General features: G+C 39.3%; 2 protein-coding genes and 1 long non-coding RNA gene across 6 annotated transcripts; 1 reads left to right on the forward strand and 2 right to left on the reverse strand.

Annotated features, from left to right (window-relative positions):
* Positions 1-192: 192 nt before the first annotated feature.
* LOC143906370 (uncharacterized) lies at positions 193-2,163 on the reverse strand. Its single transcript, XR_013259498.1, has 3 exons — positions 2,023-2,163; positions 1,676-1,719; positions 193-477 (listed from the first exon to the last, which is right to left on the reverse strand). It is a non-coding gene; the product is annotated as an uncharacterized LOC143906370 (long non-coding RNA).
* Positions 2,153-15,633, forward strand: Ork1 (open rectifier K[+] channel 1). 4 transcript variants are annotated; one of them, XM_077422392.1, is made up of 9 exons: positions 2,153-2,359; positions 4,495-4,799; positions 6,162-6,711; positions 8,951-9,127; positions 9,637-10,023; positions 11,300-11,562; positions 11,991-12,146; positions 12,215-13,300; positions 13,483-15,633. In XM_077422392.1, the coding sequence occupies exons 3-9, from the start codon at positions 6,570-6,572 to the stop codon at positions 14,545-14,547; spliced, it is 3,276 nt and encodes a 1,091-aa protein (XP_077278518.1). In that variant the 5' UTR covers positions 2,153-2,359; positions 4,495-4,799; positions 6,162-6,569; the 3' UTR covers positions 14,548-15,633. The 4 variants fall into 4 exon arrangements, with proteins under 4 accessions (XP_077278518.1, XP_077278519.1, XP_077278521.1 ...); XM_077422393.1 differs by having other exon boundaries at positions 4,499-4,799; XM_077422395.1 differs by lacking the exon at positions 4,495-4,799.
* Hisrs (histidine--tRNA ligase) lies at positions 15,573-19,408 on the reverse strand. Its single transcript, XM_077422406.1, has 6 exons — positions 19,169-19,408; positions 18,251-18,565; positions 17,512-17,724; positions 17,202-17,423; positions 16,600-17,101; positions 15,573-16,488 (listed from the first exon to the last, which is right to left on the reverse strand). The coding sequence occupies exons 1-6, from the start codon at positions 19,283-19,285 to the stop codon at positions 16,013-16,015; spliced, it is 1,845 nt and encodes a 614-aa protein (XP_077278532.1). The 5' UTR covers positions 19,286-19,408; the 3' UTR covers positions 15,573-16,012.
* Between the last annotated feature and the right edge of the window lies 1 nt (position 19,409).

Here is a 19,409-nt window from a genome sequence, read left to right on the forward strand (position 1 = left end):
GCAGATCTATATTTATTGATTCTTTATTAATTATTAAGAAACTCGCAAAATAGTACAGAACTTTTCTATTCAGTTCAACTCGTTCTACCTACGTACGAGAGAGAGATAGCACGGTAATTACCAGACCCTGTATATATAGCGCATTAACGATTTTTGTAATAATGAGTGATTCGTTGATGTATGTACGACAGTTTCCATGGTCATTAACAAAGTAAAAATTAATCCGGCGTAATGGATAAAATATCTGATACAATAGATATGCTAAGATATGCTGAAAAATTCTTAAGAATATCGCACATTGTGGTACTTCATACTTCTTTCACATCGAATCTAATGACCTCAGCGAAATTATATGATCACCAGGTCATACTCCGAACGTAAACGAGCAAGGTAAGATTTACTTAACAAAAGTATACAGGAGAGATCAACACTTACACGATATCCGATTACGTTCTTGAACTAAAGGCAGTGCCTTACCTGAAAGTGTGAAAAAATGTGAAGGAAAATATATATTATATTACATATACATATATTACATTTTATCCATCTATAGTTATCGAGCGTGTAATATTTTTATGTAATATTCTAAATTCTTTTCTTTATAGCAAAAATTATATATTGGACTGTTATATTCGTGTTTTTTTTTTATAACCAGTTTGTCTATTAATTTCTTTGAAACAAATGAAAAGAAATAGATTAATATATATAGATTATTTTTTATTCAGTTTTATAAGAGTAGTTATTGAAAAATTATGATCTGATTAGCAATTTGTAAGTTGTTTTATCGTGTAATTTTATTTCATTTTTAGTTTGAGTGACTTCGAGGCATTTTAATTTTTTTAATACGTGCAAACGATAATTATTATTTTATTTCTTTTCCATAATTCCCAGAGAAACAAGTCCGTCGAAAACAGATTTTGCAAAGTATCTGCTACAAATTTTGTCAGCAAAATGTCAGCAAAATAGGATGACAAATTGATTGCAGAGAATCTGCCATTTCATACCATTTAAATATAATTCATTTGACTTAAATGTATATTCCATTTGGAGTATCGTTAGATACTGTTAGATTTTGCTTGGTTTCTGTTAGAAATTTGTTGCCAAATTATGTCAGCAGACTGCTGGTAGAACATGCGTTTACTGTCAACACAGTTGATGGCAATTTGCCTCAATATCCTGTTCGAGTCTACTGGCAAACTGCTGGCTCATTGCTAACATTTTGCTTATTAGCAATGACTACGTACAATGACTGTAAATTTATATTGTTTTTTTTTTATGTCATTAAATAAAATAGTATGAACCACAGCTTAATTGAGTATGTGTAAAAAAATGCTATACACATAAATAATCTGGCAAACAAAAAGTTCCGTTGTGATTAATACTACATCACTATATGAAATACAATATAAGAATATAACAGTTAAACTAAAATATGTGATGACATATTATTTTATAACGATAGATGGATATGGTATTTTTTTCGAGAATTAAATTGTTTTTTCGTAAATACCATGAAACGTATTTGTGTGAAGTTTAAGCAAACCTGGGTGGAAATGAAAGATTTGGTATGGACGTTTGATTTAAACCTTAAGAAAAATTTAATTAAAGCTTGGAAAATTAAATCTCTAGATTAATCTTTCGGCAATTATTGAAATAATAAATTATGCTATCTCACCTTTCGAATAAATTCAATATTTTTCTCCGATCGAATTCTCATGGCTAAAAAGGGAGCTGTTATTAGCGTTTGGTTGCTGATTAAACAGACACATTAACACAGCTAAGTACGGGACGTGAAATGTAGCAGATAATGCAGTTATATACACGCCGTGATCGAAACGCTTGGCCTTGTATTAAAAACGAATGGAAACATCGACTTCTTTATTCTCAATTTTTAGCTTTCTTTTTAGTGTTCCATCTTTCAAAGCGGTTGATATAATCATCAAATATATTGAATTATTTTCTTGAATTACATTAAAAACATTTTTTCTATTCTCTTATTATTTTTGCAGCACTTTAACATACCGTTTAAGAAGATCATTTTTGACAAGTACTGTGCAGAACTCGTTTTCGGTCCTCCCACCATCATCCGGACGATCTTTCGCCTAGTGCTGCTCTCGATTACGGATAGTCTTCATTCGGCCAAGTACTCGACCGCGCTGATCCGTTAATTCGACAGATAAACTCTTAGACTTTTTACAACAACGGGATTGCGGAATCTCTGTCAATAGAATTAATCCGGCCGTCCGAAAATGATTCAAAGTTCCGCGCCTGTGATCATAAACGTTATTACAAAATGTGGATCGTCGGCTTAAGGCAGATATGTGCAACGTGCTAAAGCAGTATGCAACGCATGAGACAGGTGAGTATTACGGGTATAAAGCGATTAAATAAGCCAATAAAGATAAAAGAACAGTAATATTTTCGGATTAACTATTGTTGACACTTAATATATGAAGTATATGTCTCTTGACTTTTGTATGTATGTTATTGAACTTTGGAGAATTTGTATTTGACATGTCCATGTGGATTAAGATATTGATTATGATTTTTTGTAAAAATGGAAAATAATGACGAATTATATATATATAAGATGAAAATTAGGATTATGATATATATATATATTTATTGTATATATTAATTAAATAAATACGTTCTCTCTAAGTATATATATTCTAAATAAATTGTATAACACTTTATGTGTAATTACTCTTACGTGTAATTGTTTCCATTTGATCAATCTCATTATTATATAACTTTAATTAACTCGTTGAATTTACGATTTATCTAAAAAGAAATTATGTTTATCATTAATATCACTTCAAACATCAACATAGAGTGTCTTGATTATTTCTCACAAAAATTTTAAGTACATTTTATATTATATAGAAATTAATTGAATTAAAATAATAATGCCACCTTTGTTCACCAGAAGTTTCTCATTTAGATCTTTTCACAAAAAAAATATTGAAAGTGAAAAATAAACAAGTACATTTAAAAGTTATTAAATGCGGCAGCTGAGTAGTGCAGTAGCGATTAAGTAATGGAAAATTCAAGAAATGAAAAAATATTTGATAACGTATCGTTGTCAATCTTAACGTTATCACAGAGATGAAACAGTCAATATGGCCATCAATTCTATACCATTCAATAATTACGATCTCATGTATATCTCCTGTAATTTAATTGCTACTACACAATTACAATTATTACTGCGTAATGCTGTCTCACAGATATTTGCCGGCTGGTATTTTTCGATCGATTTTAATGATCGATGTCGGACATATGTTCACCTTAATTAATATGCAAAAAAATAGTATGATTTATTGAAGAATACATTGACTTTGCAACATTGTATCTGACGATAAGAAAATAAATGTTATTTTTAGATATTGAGCATTATTTAAGCAAGTCGCAAAGTTTACTTTTAAAAGTTTAAGTTTTTTTCAAAATAATTTATACATAATAAGAAAGCTATTGACGCAATTTATTCTTTTTATAGCACCAACATTAACTAATGATATTAATTAAATTGCAACGTACTAAAAAGAATTATCTTTCTAGTAACGTAATCGACATCGATTCCACGAAATACTGACGCGTTCAATTTTTTTAAGGTACGACTATTAGTTTGTTTGATCGTGCGACTCGTGTGAGTTGATCGATATGAGGACACGTGATTAATACTTCATATTTCTTTCCGACCAACTGTTTTACACATTAATTGTTAACTAATTACCGCACGTGCGTTAGTATCGGCATATTTTAACCGCAGCCGTGACCGACACGACGTGTGCAGTAAATGGAAGATAATAACAGTTGTTAAACGGCCGTTAACAGCCATAAAATTATTCGAGTTAAAATGCCGTCGTAAAACGTCATTCAACTAATCATTTCAACCTGCTTACATTAAAGTGCGTCATTACGTTTTCAAAGTTACAGGCTCTGCGTGAGATTCGCAATTATTACCGGATTGCAATGAAACAATAGCGGTTACGTTATCGAATAAGGCATCCGCATTTGCATGGTCTCTTCGTTTGAGAAGTGTATAGGTCCAAGATTTTGTTATACTCGTGTCATCGTAAGCGAGAAGATAGTCTTTGTAAATTATAAATTAAAGCTACCAAACTACCTAATGCAATCATCCGAAAATACTAAAACAATTAGTTTATGTTACGAAAAAATTGTTGCAACTATATAACTATATAACTATATAACTATATAACTATATAACTGATAACTATATAACTATATATATAACTATATATAACTATATAACTATATAACTATATAACTGATAAATATCTCCAAAATAGCTATGAATGATAGCTTTTTTTTTAGACTCGCGCTTTCCAGAACATTATTTTATTAAACGTTCTTGAAAGAAAATTATTTCCTCAAAACAAAAAGTAGCGCGATAAACTGTTTGCTTCAAACATTCCGACATTCTGCTAATTATAATTGCACTTTTATAATAAATCATACTTCTCGTTTTAGCTAGACGTTACAAAAGAAGTAAGACCGGCGAACTGCAATGTACTTGAAGAGAGAATAATGCGATAACTGGTCGTCATTCGTCACCGTTTTGCGAGTGAAGAAAATATCCGTGCACGAAACGCGTCCGTAAATTTATCTCGTCAATTAGAGGCGATCATCGATACTAGCGTGATGTGCGTTAACGTCACCGAAGATTCGCGATAACGTGACGCGTTGTTCCATCGTCACACGGGTGGAGGAGAAGAAGGCCCGGCGACGGATTTCTCGGACGAAGTGAAGATATCGAGAGATGGATTTGTTAAAACGTAATCCTCTAAAGTCTTAACTCTTTGAAGAAACGTATCAGTATCTGTTTGTCTTTTAATATATATATAAGTATTTCTTCGTTCGCATTCGAGGCCAAATTCGGCAGACAAGAGCTCTCTCTCTTTCTCTTTTTTTTTTTATCTGAAACCTGTTATGTATCTCTGTTACCGAGGAGTCTCCGACCTCTGCTCGCAATAAACGCGAATTTTCTCAAACCAGTATAAACGAGCAATGTCCACAACGGCGTTATTAGCAAATAGCGATCGACACGTCGAGACCATTGCGGCCGAGACGTTCCTCGCGCGTTATAAATCATATTTATGGACATGCAATGACGCCGTAAGAGGATCAAGACGAATCGATCGCTCGCCGTTCTCCATTTTACTGTGTCACGCAATAATTTTGTATATCAATTCTCGACTTTCGATCCGAATTGGTATCATATGATTCTCTAGCTTGAAACGGACTCGCCTTGTTGCATAACGATTTTAATTTAATAACTTTTAATTCTAACTCTTAGCTAGGATATCGAAACGTCGACATTTGTGATCGCCTCTTTCATTTAATTTAATTCGATATTTTCATCAGGGAGCAACCGACGAAATCGTCGTCCCGTTTCTCACAATAAGCGATACGAGCTCTTTCATATGACCTCATATGACTTTCCGCCAATTCTGAAATACTTTGTGCCGTCTCGAGCTCGATATGCACTTATGCAAATTTCTGTACCGTGCGCTCGAACCGGCGACGAGTCACGCGACCGGACGAGAGGCGTGAACTTGAGGGAGACACGCGCGACGTTATGTTTCACGCCGTAAATTATCCTTGCGAATGCAAAAATCGATCGCTATTACGATCCACGTGGATCGCTATTTCTTATTCGCGATCCGGCAAGCCGGTAGGATACATGATGTTCACCGGCGGAGACCGAACGTATTGTGCAACCGGCATTGTTGAGGGAAGGGTTTTGGCGGTTTGACGTCGAAGGTGCGCCAGATAGATTTCACCTCGGGTAATTACGAGTTCCACGAGCCAACACGTCTCTCCTTTTCGAGCTGCCGAATTATTGGCCGTGCAACGAAACCTGATTATAGTCAAATAGTCTCAAGAAATTTTAATAGAGCGGTGTCATCGCCTCCCAAAGGGTGAGGAAGATATTATCGATTTTTTTATATCTAATCCACATCCTGCTCTGATATTTTAACTCATATATCAATTATCTTGCAACGTAGTTCATATTAACACTTGGTATAAATTAAATTAATACTGCGGCGTTGCATATTTCAAGTTTTGCAAGGCTCCCTGCGTTTTGACCGCTGCATCAGTGTATCGTTATACATTGTACGATCTCTTGGTCACAGGGTCCTCCAGGCACTTAGCAGTGAGACGCAACCGCGATGACGACGCGACGCCTAAATCGTCAAGAAGACTTCTGATGGATCGGAGACATCGGGTGATAACATCGCCCTCGTGAGAGCTCGTCATAATCGATACGATAATCGCCGCCTAAGAAGCCGTAAAAGAAAGCCGCTCTTCACGGGAAAGAGTTAGTGCGCTTGTGGCGAGCGAGCCAGGAAGCTCACTCGATCGGCTGTTCGGCCCAACCAGGAATCATGTCGAGAATCCGAGTCCGCGGCATATCCGCCGCTTTAACGGGGACGTCTTGACTGTCTGACGACGGGAATCGTCATTTCTTGGAAATTATCCCTCATCTCGTCTGGCAGACGGGTCCACGCTAGATTTCAGCATCTCGTCGACAGTATTCGAGAATGTCCAAGAAGCAATGGCTCGCCCTGCTGCTGTTGTTCCTCGCGTACCTGGTGCTGGGCGCTACCATCTTCTACTTCATCGAGAACGACAACGAGATAATGAAGAACGAGGAAGAAAAAGCTGAACGCATTACGATCAACAGTAAGAAAATAATTATGACAATCTCCGATATCGGCTATCTCGCGCGAAGATCGGTCCCTATAATCTGTTCTCGTTAACGAGAACTCATGATTTCCGGATACTTGATGTAATTGATAGATTATCCTGATATTTGATAGGCACGACTCGGTGTTCTAGACCTACCAAAACTCGTCTTGCCTATAAATTCCACGATCGATTTCTCCTTGATAGAATGAAGGATCTCTCGAGAAACATGCACTTTGATAAATTGATTACTGCATGATAATTCGAAGATTTACAGAGGTACTTAATGTCCAAAATTGAAAACTAGCGAAAACGCTATCGCTCAAGTAAAGCATAGATTCTTGGAAATCATTTTGCGCGTACTTTACGCATATTCATTAAATTTTTATTCGTGATTATAAAGCAGACATAAAAATAACAAAGCCATTTAGGTATAAAAATAGCAAAGCAGTCCTGATTTCTGGAAGTCGTTTTGATTGACGAGCTTCGTCGAAGTATCAAGAAGAAAGCTACATGCGAGCGGAATGGCGAAAACGCGAACGGAGTTGCATGTCATTTGCAAGTCGTTATTGCAATGCGACTTTGCAAAACTATTTGCATATCTCTGTTTGTTAGAAACGCAACACGGAGAGAGAAGTTCTCGAGATATTGACGCGAAACTTATTTTATGAACCAATCCTGGAAAAAGGGATCAGTAACAGTTGTAGCTTTTTTGTCGTGGCAATTTAGTAGCTAAGAACAACAAACGGAAGCTTCGCTTACATCAAGTGCGCGCATTTTTATCTTACAATTAGTTTAATCGTTTAAAAGCCAATGTTCCCGAGAATCTTATTATTGATTGGTATCTCCGTATCTTTCAAATACCAAATAATGTTTTTTTCTTTCGATAAGCGGAACGGCACTTTCGAGATTCCATGCGCGCGCGTTATCACGGAAGATTAAAGTTTAACATCTCTAAATATTAATTAGGAAAGCATATTTATATATTTATATTCACGTCATAAAAAATGTCGCTATCATGCCCGTATCGCGTGCTAGTTAATTAATCAATCGATTAATTAACTACGCCGACTATATCGACTCATGCCGTGTTGCTCGCGACGTGTTACGAGATTTCGGTGATAATAATGCAAACTGTGCTTAGGCCATTCGTGCAGAATACGAGTCTGGCGTGTAAAACGTTTGAAACTTCCGACATGCATTTAGTAACGAAATACCTTTATGCTTCTAGCATCCTAAAACAGTTGTGTCATCGAGATTGTCACTTGAGGTTGCACCGATGGTCGCGCCTGTCGCTTTTTAAATCCGTAGTTCGATTGTAACAGATGCGGAGAAGTTTAATTTCTCTCGTTTAATTTTTCTAAAGTTCATATATTTATCGGAGATATATCGGAGATAGATTCCTCGGGAATCTCAAGAAGCTTTCAACGTCTTAAATTTTCCAGATGCCGCGATCAAGAGTTTCAGAATCTGGATTTTCACCCCTTCTCGGAACGCGATTCAAATTCAGATGAGCTATCGGATCCTTGAAAAGTTGAACTTCTCGGGATGCTGATTTCGCAACTCTACAAAATGCGTCATATCTTTTGTAACAATTTCGCAAATAGCCGGAAAGTCGGCGCGGCTATTTGGCGCCATTGGGTTTTGTGTACATGACCATGCCCGATGCATTGTTCGTGCAAGAAAAGGGCATTATTCAAATAACCAGACAATGTCGGTGCGACGGGAAGAGTTAGTCGACGGCCAGTGTCAGTGTCACCGAAATCGATTACGAAATCGTTATCTCGGCCACTCCTGTCAAAACCGAAAGTGGCGATATCCGCTCACGTGGCTATTATCCTCTACCTCGGGTGGCTATATGCCCCATCACGAGAATTAAAAATATACTCTGGAAAACTGCGGGATGATTTATAATTTATCTTTTTTTTTTCTCTCTCTACAAGGATGGCATCGTCCTGATATTCCGTTAGCCTCGATACGCGACAAAAGACAATCGCGTTCCGATCACAATTGCGCACGCGGAAGGTCCAGGCGGGGGTCTGCTTGTACGACAAATATCGGCTGATAAGATAGCTGCGATACAGCAATTGTCTCGAAAACGTCCCCGTTCGGGAAGAAATAGAGATTATCTTTCAGCAGACAGACGGATGAGAGCGGACGGCGAGATAAAATTTAAGATTATCCGACGGCCAATCCACTTTTCAAGTACATACGCACGTGTAATTATTTCTTTCAGAGTTACTTCACAAACACTACATACCCAGTGGAAACCATAGTGAGAAAGAGATTCTGCAGAAGATCACCGATTACTGCGGCAAATCAGTCCACAAACCGACCGAGGACGAGGTCGTTCAGTTACGATGGGACTATTACAACAGCTTTTATTTTGCCTACACGGTCGTCAGCACTATCGGTAGATACCTATCAGTGGAAGCGTTTTTTTTTTTAAACGTATCTAAGTCGTAATTATAATCAGTTTTTATCTAAAGTCAATGGACTATAGCCTACGCCATTCCGTCTTCATACCCTTCAATTACGCATAGTTACAAAATTTTTTTATTTACGTATTTGTGCCAAAGATCTAACAGACATTTTAAAAAAACATTGTTCGGAACATTGAGACGTCTTTTGAATTTAGAGAATAAGTACATATCGAATTATCGGTTTGTTTAAGCTTTTCTTCCCTTTAAATTAGGATAATTATATAATTTTATCAGCTATAATTTTATTATACATAATCTTTAAAATATTTCCTGAAAATTAATAGATTTTAAATTATCATGATTTTTCTTTGAAGTGTGAGGAGGTCTCTCCTTATCAATAACTTCCTTTCTATCAGTAATCTTCGTTATTCTTTAGTCTTTCTAAATAATTGATTTATTATTATTATTATTATTAACGTTATTATTATAAACTATGCAGGATATGGCAATTTGGCACCTACAAACACCCTCAGCCGCATCTTGATGATCTTCTACGGTCTCATAGGCATCCCGATGAACGGGATTTTGCTGACGCAGCTGGGTGAATTTTTCAGCCAAGTGTTTATCAGGGCCTATCAGAAGTACAAGTCCTATAAGCAACGTCAGTCTTTCACCGATTATTCGTCCAACAAGTCGATACCGCCCAAGACGCATAAAACAATGAGACTGGCTGCCCAGATCTTTCTGTACCTGACGCCCGGCTTCATCGTGTTCATCTTCTTCCCGGCGATCCTGTTCTCGTATTTCGAGAAATGGTCCTACGATGAATCGGTCTATTACGCCTTTGTTACCCTCACGACCATCGGTTTCGGAGATTTCGTGGCGGGTAAATGTCCTATCTTATCGATTCCTTCAAACGCGCACGCGAAACGTGATTAACTTATTTTTTTATCGCTAGTATAAGAGTGAAGTTTTATTTTCGCAACCGTGCGCGCGAGTCGTAGAATCATGCATTCTTGAACGGTTCTTGAAAACAGCTCTTTTTATATATATAGATATGAATGATATAATACATCGTTCATATCATTTATTCAGTCGCATCATTTGTAATTCAAACTAAGTATGGCACAGACTTATGGCAACAACATAGGTATATTGCAGAAGTATAAAATTGATATTGATTGCGACGTGATTAAAGGAATTTTGTGTACAGGCTGTCTGTTATAAAACAAACAGAATTGTTCATGGACGATGAATCTGTATTATATAATCGATATAATTACTGAACAAGATAATATTTTTGAGAAACTTACAAAACATTCCGCAAAAAGATACCTAGATACCACGTACAAAATACTGGAATGAGGAAATACATAAATTAAAATTTAAAAAATTAAATTATTGTAGAAAATTGAGAAATAATGGTAAATTAAAATTTTTCTACTTTGTGCCTATGCGTAACAGAAAAATATAAAAAGTTTTACGAGCTTAAAAATATAAAAAAATTGATGTTTAATTTATTTTCGAGAAGAAATTGAGTAAATACGAGTTTGCTATACCGAAGTGTTTATTTTTAGTAAGAAATAATACGTAATTCAGAATGATTAACATTTAGTTGATTTAATTTGATAATATCGAGTCACTTAAAACTACATACGTTTGATCAATTTCGCCGGCTTTCTTGATTGATAATATTGAAACAGTATACACTTGTATTCTTATCATAAACATCAATTGCTACAATCTACGAGCTTAGCCTGTTTCGCCTAATTAAAAAATGAATGTTTTCAATCGTTACATGCTCACGTGGGAAGCAGATCTTAATACGTAAGTAGTGTTTTCTACACGCCCGTCATAAATTAAAAAATAAAACTGTTTGCATGCATAATCATATGTAGCTAATTAAAATATGTAATTGAAAATGGAGTATAAAATATATTGTATATATGAGAAACAAAAAGATAAGTCACAGCAATACATGAAATGTACAATTAAAATATATATTCATAACTCGCTGAATGAAAATTATTCGAAGTTATTCAAAACGAATATCTTCAGATTAAAATCAAGCGCGAGTGAAAATTGACGGAAATAATAAAGGGAGAAGCTTTTGTGCTCTACGAAGAAGATTATATTCTTAGCTCTCTGCTTAAATCTCGCAGGCCAGGACAATACGAAGGGGAGCGGCCCGTTCTTCATTATGTACAAGATATTCCTGATTTGCTGGATCTCCTTCGGGCTGGGCTACATCGTCATGATAATGACATTCATCGCTCGCGGTATGCGCAGCAAGAAGATTACGAGGCTCGAGCACAAACTGGCGATGAATCTCAAGCTTACGCAGAGCAAGATTTGGAACGAGTTTAACAAAGAGGTCGACTACCTGCGCCGCGTTTTCAACGAGTTACAGCTCTCTAAGGTCAAAGTAAGTGACCTGGTTGGCTTGGACCAGATGGCCTTAAGCAACTGCATACTTTTGCCATATTCTGCATACATGAAACTGTCTGCCACATATGAAAGTTCTTTGTTTTATCATCTTTTTTGTTCTGTCTAAATACGTGTTGTTCGAAATCTTTATAAATTTATTCGATTATTAATAAACTAATAACGAAATTCTCTTTTAATTTGCTACATCGAACACATAGCTTACTGTTTAATCTCTCTCATTCGCTAGTTACCTTTAATTATATTTTTAATAATTAATATGAATTAATACAGGATTTTACATAATTATCAATTATATATATTTTTTTATATTATTATTTTTATTAATATTATCAGTGAAATTCTCTAAGCACCGATTATTAATTTGTTTAGCATTTATTTATTCGACGTTTTTTTTTTTTTTATTAGAGAGTATATGTGAACAAGTACGATACCGAGGAACCTCCGGCGAAATTCCAGCGCAGTAACAGTTTTCCGAATCTCCGAGATTTAACAATTGGCGGATACACGGACGGCTTTATACCGCATCCACGACGACGAGCTAACAGCGAAGTGGTACCAACGGTAAGCCATAATTTTCTCATCACCTCTTTTTAAATACTGTGATGCCTTACGCAACGCGTTATTTAAAGGACGAACTGACACGCGTGGTGTCCGAGACTGATCTTCAAAGGATAGACAAAAACGCGACATTCGCCGCGCACGCCATAGTGCAACCGGCGGAACTCTTGGCGCGCTTGGTGAACGTCCTCGGTTACATACCTCCACGGGATGACTTCGAGTTGGACCAAATGGAGAGACAGACCGACGCGCAGAATGAATCAGCCGATCAAGGCGTCACTCAATGGACAATCGGCGGTGAGAAGTTTCCGTTTGCCAAACCTCGACCCAGAGCGGCCAGCGAGATACGACTGCACGCGACGAGGGACGATTCCGTTCAACGTAACAGCGAGTGGACCTGGTCCGGAGTAACCTCGACGAAGCTGCGGGAGATGATGAAGGATCGCGACACGAGCATGTCCTCAAAGGATAACAAACCGTACAAGAAATTTGCGTCGATCGCATTACCGGCGCCCAAGAACTTTTTCCCTAGATGGAGAAAACAGTTCGCGAATAAGAGGTCGTCGGACGCGGGTCCTAATACGCGGAACACGGAGAAACCCGTTGAAATAGTGGACGACGGCAATCAGCAGAATAATTCGATCGGCCCGCTGCCCTCGTACTTCAACGTGAGGCACGATTCGATCTCGAGTAGGCCACATTATTACACACACACGGGCGGCAATCTGCCGAGTTATCTGGAAGGTAACAATCTGCTGGAAGAGACGAGTCTGGCGGATTTCCTTAGAGCATTGACCGCTCTTCACGCACGGGTAGGAACGGTTCCCGACGAGTACGTCGCCCAAGAGAAACCAAAGAGAAAATTGGGAACGGCCTGTTTGAGCCCGCCGAAGTTACCCAGTCTCTTCACCCTTTTCTCAAACGCGCCTGCTTCAGTTTCGGCGAATCAAAGCAATCAGAATACCGTCACGGGAGCGCAATCAAGCAGGAGAATGTCTCTCAAATTGGCTGACAACAGTTATTCCGGCTCCAGCACACCTTCATCTTACATCAGGAAGGGAAGCGTTCCTGTGAAGCCTAGGAGATTCTCTTTAAGACCGGTAGTGACCCCGATAAGTCCTCCCACGCCGCCTGATTATGATTCACCACGATTGTCGGTAAGCTTGCACTACTAAAAATTACATTTTTGTAAAATTCGACGACTATAAAATTCTCACACCTATAATATTAAAAATTTTGAACTTTGAAATAAATTATAAAACACAACAGCGTACACCAATTAATAATTTAACACAAACGATAGTAATCTTGAAATTTATTCTATAAAAAATACTTTCAGCTACGACTCCCTAAAAGAATGAACGATCGAAATCTTCAAGAACCCGTCTCAATGGAACCCTTCATTTCTGTGTCACCGAAGGAACCGCTCGTGAACATGGAGGGACCGCCTGGAATTTCGTCACCGATCCAACAACCGTCCGGTAATCAACGTTTTTCCATAAGACCCGCTCAACTCAATCTGCAACCGAGTCCGACGAGCACCAAGTCCACACCTACGCCGTTAAACACGCCTAAACCGGTGCCGAAATGGAAAGCGGGTATGCTTCAGCGACAGATCACGGAGATGAATCTACGTCGTCGCGCCAGGGCATTCAGCCTAAGTGACGTTTATTCCGACAAACCCGAGAAAACCACTCCCCCCCTCAGTCCCCTCGCTATGGACAACACCAAAACTTTTGACATTAGCAAATCGACCAGTCCAAGTCAGAAAACGGTGACTATCATGTCGCCGGCAGAGGAGATGAATATGCTACCGAAAAATGAACATCAAGATTCCACGGTAGTTCCCTCGGGTTCGAGAGACGAGCAAATTACACCTTGGAGAGATCAGGAAGGTGTTTCGTCAATCGGTCCTTTCGTTCTCGAGATTTCTAAAAAGCCGCCTGCGGCGTTAAATGAATCCATGATATTAAGCATGCATAAAGATGGAATATATCCCCAAAAAGATTCTGTACCAGTTTATGAACCGGTTTACAAGCCACCCTCCTCCGTGTTCGAGCAAAAATTAGTAAAGTTTAACGACGAATTGGGTAGGACACTTGAAAGAGGAATGCAGGAGACGAATGTGGATTTCAAAGATGTTCCGCTTGAAATGGAGAAGAAACTGGATGACACACACATGCGTGTAATTGATCATTTAGATGCTTCGACGAGCAGCGGAAGGTCCCCAGAATCAAAAAAGCCCAGCGTGTTGATAGACTCGTACAAGCCATCGCTGCAAATGACGATAGAGAAGCCGACGATCAATCCGTTCGAGCAGTACAAAGCTATGACGAGGTCTGCTCGAAAGGAAGAGGATACGGACTTGAAAGAAGTTAAAGTCGAGAAACCTGGTAAAAAATGAAAGGAAAACAAATTCGTAATCATGTTGTGCGAAAGGTAACGATTAAAGAAACTGTTTTATTTTATTTTAAAGACAGAGAAATTTAGAGTCAAGTTTTGTTAGCAAAAATATCGAGATACTAACAGTTTTTAAGATATATAAACGCTATTTATGATATAAATTTAACTATAATTTTTGTTAAAAAAAGATTGACTCTACATTCTCGCAAAACGAATTTTTCCCGAATTACTCTGAAACTTACGCGTAAGACGGGAATCTTGCCTATTAGAAATTTTCAATTCCACTGCATATATTGCATGTACAAAAAATTATTATTTTATCCCATATATGCTGGTACAAGAACTTTTTACAGTAATTAACAAATTCGTGTTTCGCTTCAAAACAATGCATAATTTATCAAGAAACACTGTAGATAAAAGAAGTATAATTTTTAGATGCATTTATATGCAAATTCCAGGCAATGTCATTTAACAATAAGGCGATCAGCTTCGTGAAAGGTTGTCTGTATCAATGTATACAAGTATCTAATTTTTCAGACTAGTCCAATTTGTAACATTTTTTAAGAGAAATCTATTTTATAAGATACTAGATAACGCTAGTATAATGATAATTATTAGAAATGTAAGTAAATTATAAAATATGCAAGTTATTAGATTTTAATTTAAACTTGATAAGAGAAGACTGTGATATAATGAATAAGGCATATATATCCTTAATTTAACAAACTAATAGTTAAACAAATTACTTAGAAAACGTAGATATTATATAAATAGAAATATTAAAAATATTTTCTATTGAATTAAAATTCATCGATTCGAGAATTTATTAAGTTAGGACGTAAATCATGTCAAATAATCGAAGTGATTTACGGATTAATATTTCGTATCGCAATTCAAACATTGTCAGCTGCGATCTTGTGACTTGGACATTTATCACAGCCATTCGCGCGATCATATTTATTCTGCTAAATCTTAAAATGTTTGATTGTAATGTTTGAATTTAACAAAGGAAGGAACGAGGCACGTTTTTTACGAAATTTATAACACTTTATTGACAGGTCCTTGCAGAATAAATTATAAAGATGTATTTGGTTTCTCGAGCGGTAGCTCAAAGCTGTGAATTATTTTACCAGTTAAATTCCAGATTTCATCCGGAGAAATTCAGTTAAAGGATTATTCATGTGAAAATTGTCTACATGCTCACGTAGTAAGTGTAGAGCGTCGTTACACTTCCTCGTGCGTTCACTTGTCGTACGACTTCACAGTTAGCGTCTATCGGTTATAAAGAGTTTATCACGGTTGCGCGCGCGTTAGCACGTCGTGTGAAATAATACAAATAAATTTATGCAAAATCTAATAAATAAACTTTTCCCGGCGCGCGGATCAAAATGAAACTAAATGCGATATAAATATTTTCTTGTACTGATGTCGATCTCGCGACGGTGAGGAGAACTTACACAGGGATGCTACGATAACGTTTTTAACTGCCTCCGTATTTCCATGATAAGGTTGCTACGTGGCACGCGAGTCTCCTCTCGCGTCGAGACGACTCTCAGCGTAACTTCACCCTTCGCCAGCTCGCCTTCTCCGACGATTAGCGCCAGCGGGATGCCGTTCTCCTCGCAGTGCTGCAATTGCGCCAGGAGCTTGGCGTTCTTCTTGTAGGACTGTTCCGCCTTCACGCCGGCATCCCACAGATCCACTAGTATCTTCATCCTCTCCTCGTGTAGATTCTTCTGCGCGCTCGCCACAAACACCTCGATCTCGGCGGTACGCGTTTTTAGGCCCTTATTCGCCAATTTCGCCTCCATAACACTGAATATCCGCTCCACGCCCACGGACACGCCGACACAGGGTACATTTTTGTTTTTGCTGTCGAACATTCCCACTAAATTATCGTAACGGCCACCGCCTGCTACGCTACCAACACCGACGTCGTCTCCTGCAAAGAATCAACGAACGCTATTAATATTTTGCCAGAATTATTTCGTAACCTGTATTCCATTACGTAATATACCAAGAAAATTTAAAAAGTAAAGATCAATATACATACCGCACAATATAGCTTCGTAGATAACACCCGTGTAGTAATCGAGTCCTCTCGCGAGACTCAAGTCAAACTTAATTTTGTCCAGAATTTTGTAGATGCCGCAGTACTTTAGCAACAGTTCCATGGAGTCTAAACCTTGCACAGCGACAGACTGTTTCATCAGCTCTTTGTCTTTTCTCAATTCGGCTATCAGTTCCACTCCACCGGACTGCGAGACGTACTTGCCGACCTTATCGGCGATATGCTCGTCCAATCCTTTCTCGTCTATCATCTCTTTCTTCACCTCTTCCCACGGGCTCTTGTCCAGCTTGTCCACGGCGGAACAGATACCGCGGAATTTACTCTGCGGCACGCCGCACGCAGCGAATATGCCATCCAGCAAAGACCTATGATTCAGCTTAATTAAGTAGGGTCCCAGGTTCAAGACTTCCAACGCTTCGCACACAACCCGGATGCACTCTACATCCGGTAGCATTGGATCGTACTGGCCAGCGATATCGAAATCCTTGAAAATATCAAATTAAATATGAAATGTTAATGCCAAAATGTCAACGTCAATGAAATAAAGTATCCCTGGGATACAATAACAAGCATATTGTGCTTACACATTGATAAAATTCCCTATATCTGCCTTTCGTCGTAGCAGGGTTATCTCTCCGGTAGACCTTGGCAATGTGATATCTTTTAATGGAAGAGATCTTGCTCATGGCCAGATACCTCGCGAAAGGAACTGTCAAATCGTATCTAAGTGCGAGGATCTCACCACCCTGGTCCTTCAGGTCATAGATGAGCTTGGAGTCTTCACCGTATTTGCCCGTTAAGACATCCTGTGTAACAAGTAAAAGTAGGTATCAATATTAATATCCAATAACCGGTAAGGTCGAGATTAACGTCGTCTCTGACAGCAACCCTTACTTTCAGCTCGAATACAGGCGTATCTATCGTCTCAGCGCCGTGACGCTTGAATACCGATATTATTTTCTCCAGCACTCCCAGTCGCAGCGCCATTTGCTCCGGATTATAATCCCTCGTGCCTTTCGGCGTTTTGAGGATGAGTTTGTGAGAGCAACCATTCTCCTCTCCCAATTGTGCTTTCAGGTCCAACAACTTGGCAACTTCCTCCGCTATCTACGAACAAGCAAATAAACGCGCCATTGATATAAGGAACGTGTGGGGGCATCACTCTCGTTCTCAGTTATCCGGGGCACGATAGTCGAGAACGTCGTACCCACCTGTGGCGTCGTGGACATCACAACGTTGCAATTGCGTTTCCATACGACGGGGAAAGTATTGTTGCGTATCAGGCGTAACATCGTGGAATGGATGAAGGAATTACAAGGCAACCAGAATGAAAGAGAAAAGCCCCCTCAATGTTGATTTATCAAACTAGTCGAAACAGCAGAGATAATATCAGTAAGCAAGCTAGTAAGAGGCTGCCATTAATTATTACCGTATAGTCTACAATCAACAAAGACATTGTCTCTAATATTTTTTCCTTTCTTAACAAATTTCAAGCTTTCAGAATTTGGAAAGGAGGAACATCACACAGGAAAAACGATTTTCAGCTGGGAGAATCTTCTCCCGCGCGTTCTGCCGCGGCAATTTGCGAAATAATTTATGGCAGCTCTGCCTCGCAAGCAACCGGCTGCCTCACCTTTTTGTCCAGCGTATCTTTGCCAATATAGCGAGTGCTCTTTAACCGCTCGAGCTTTTCCGCCAGGGAAGCGAGCGGCGCTTCCGCAGCGGGAAACGCTAGGCGCTCTTCCCGAGTAAAGCTTTTCACGTTAATGTGCCACCTGTTCAGATGCGGCCACCTTGCAAGCTCATCGTTAAGGACGACGACGCGCAACGTATCGTACAGTTCGGCGTCCTTGGACGTTGGCCACCAACCGCACACGTAGCTGACATCCGCAAGATCATCGTTCAAGCTTTCTAACTCAACATTTATATCAGACTGCTCTCTGTATTCCTGAGAAATGAGACGTGTCGCTCTAAAGAAAAGGCTCGGGAACGTTGGTGGCAAAAAAAAAGGGGGGAAAAGAGAAATCTACTTTTTGCGCCGGTTTCAATCAAGATTGCCGTCACATTGCGAGGGGCCTGTTGCGTCATATCCACCGTTACGAAAGGTTAGCTCTAATCATATTTTCTTTGTTGGAAAAGAAAGAGAGAGAGAGCGGCGAGCGCGATTGAAAGCCAACAGGGCCCGACGTGAAAGAAAGGTCGAAGCCATGAATCAAGGAGGCATGATGCGAGGTGCGAGGTGATGAGGTAAATAGGTAGAAACGCTCGAGGTGAAAAGACCAGAAGACTGCTTTCGAGTGCGGCGAACCCTCGATTTCGCGGAAGGAAGTGAAGGTGACACGACGACAGGGTGTAATCGAGCGCGGAGCGGAGCGGAGCTGATTGCTGATTCCCCCCTCCGAAAACGAGAGGGAGAAAGGAGGCGCACATCTGTCACAGGGACGCGAGTCGCGAGGTTCGCGATCGCGACGACGCGCCGAGGCCGAGGATTCCCGCGGGAAAAATAGGAAAAAAGGGAGCGCGAAGGGTCGAGGGAAGGGCGGGCGCGTACCTGCGTGTTATCGGCTTTCGCGGCTTTCAGCCGTCGCACCACCTCGCCCTGCTCCCTCACGCGATTCAGCAACGTATCCCTCGGTATTTCGTCAGCCATCGTCAGCATGTAGGGCATCGCAGCGCGGTGTGTCTCGCAGGCCCGATTCCGTGCGTTCCCCTCGCCGGCGCATTACTTTATAACCCCGGGGACCCGGGGAACGAATCGCGCGAGCGAGAGAGCGCGATTTCTCCCCACCGCA

The sequence above is a fragment of the Temnothorax americanus genome, unplaced genomic scaffold (genome assembly GCF_048541705.1).
Source record: "Temnothorax americanus isolate GAGA-0224 unplaced genomic scaffold, ASM4854170v1 Scaffold7, whole genome shotgun sequence".
NCBI classification, from domain to species: Eukaryota; Metazoa; Arthropoda; class Insecta; order Hymenoptera; family Formicidae; genus Temnothorax; species Temnothorax americanus.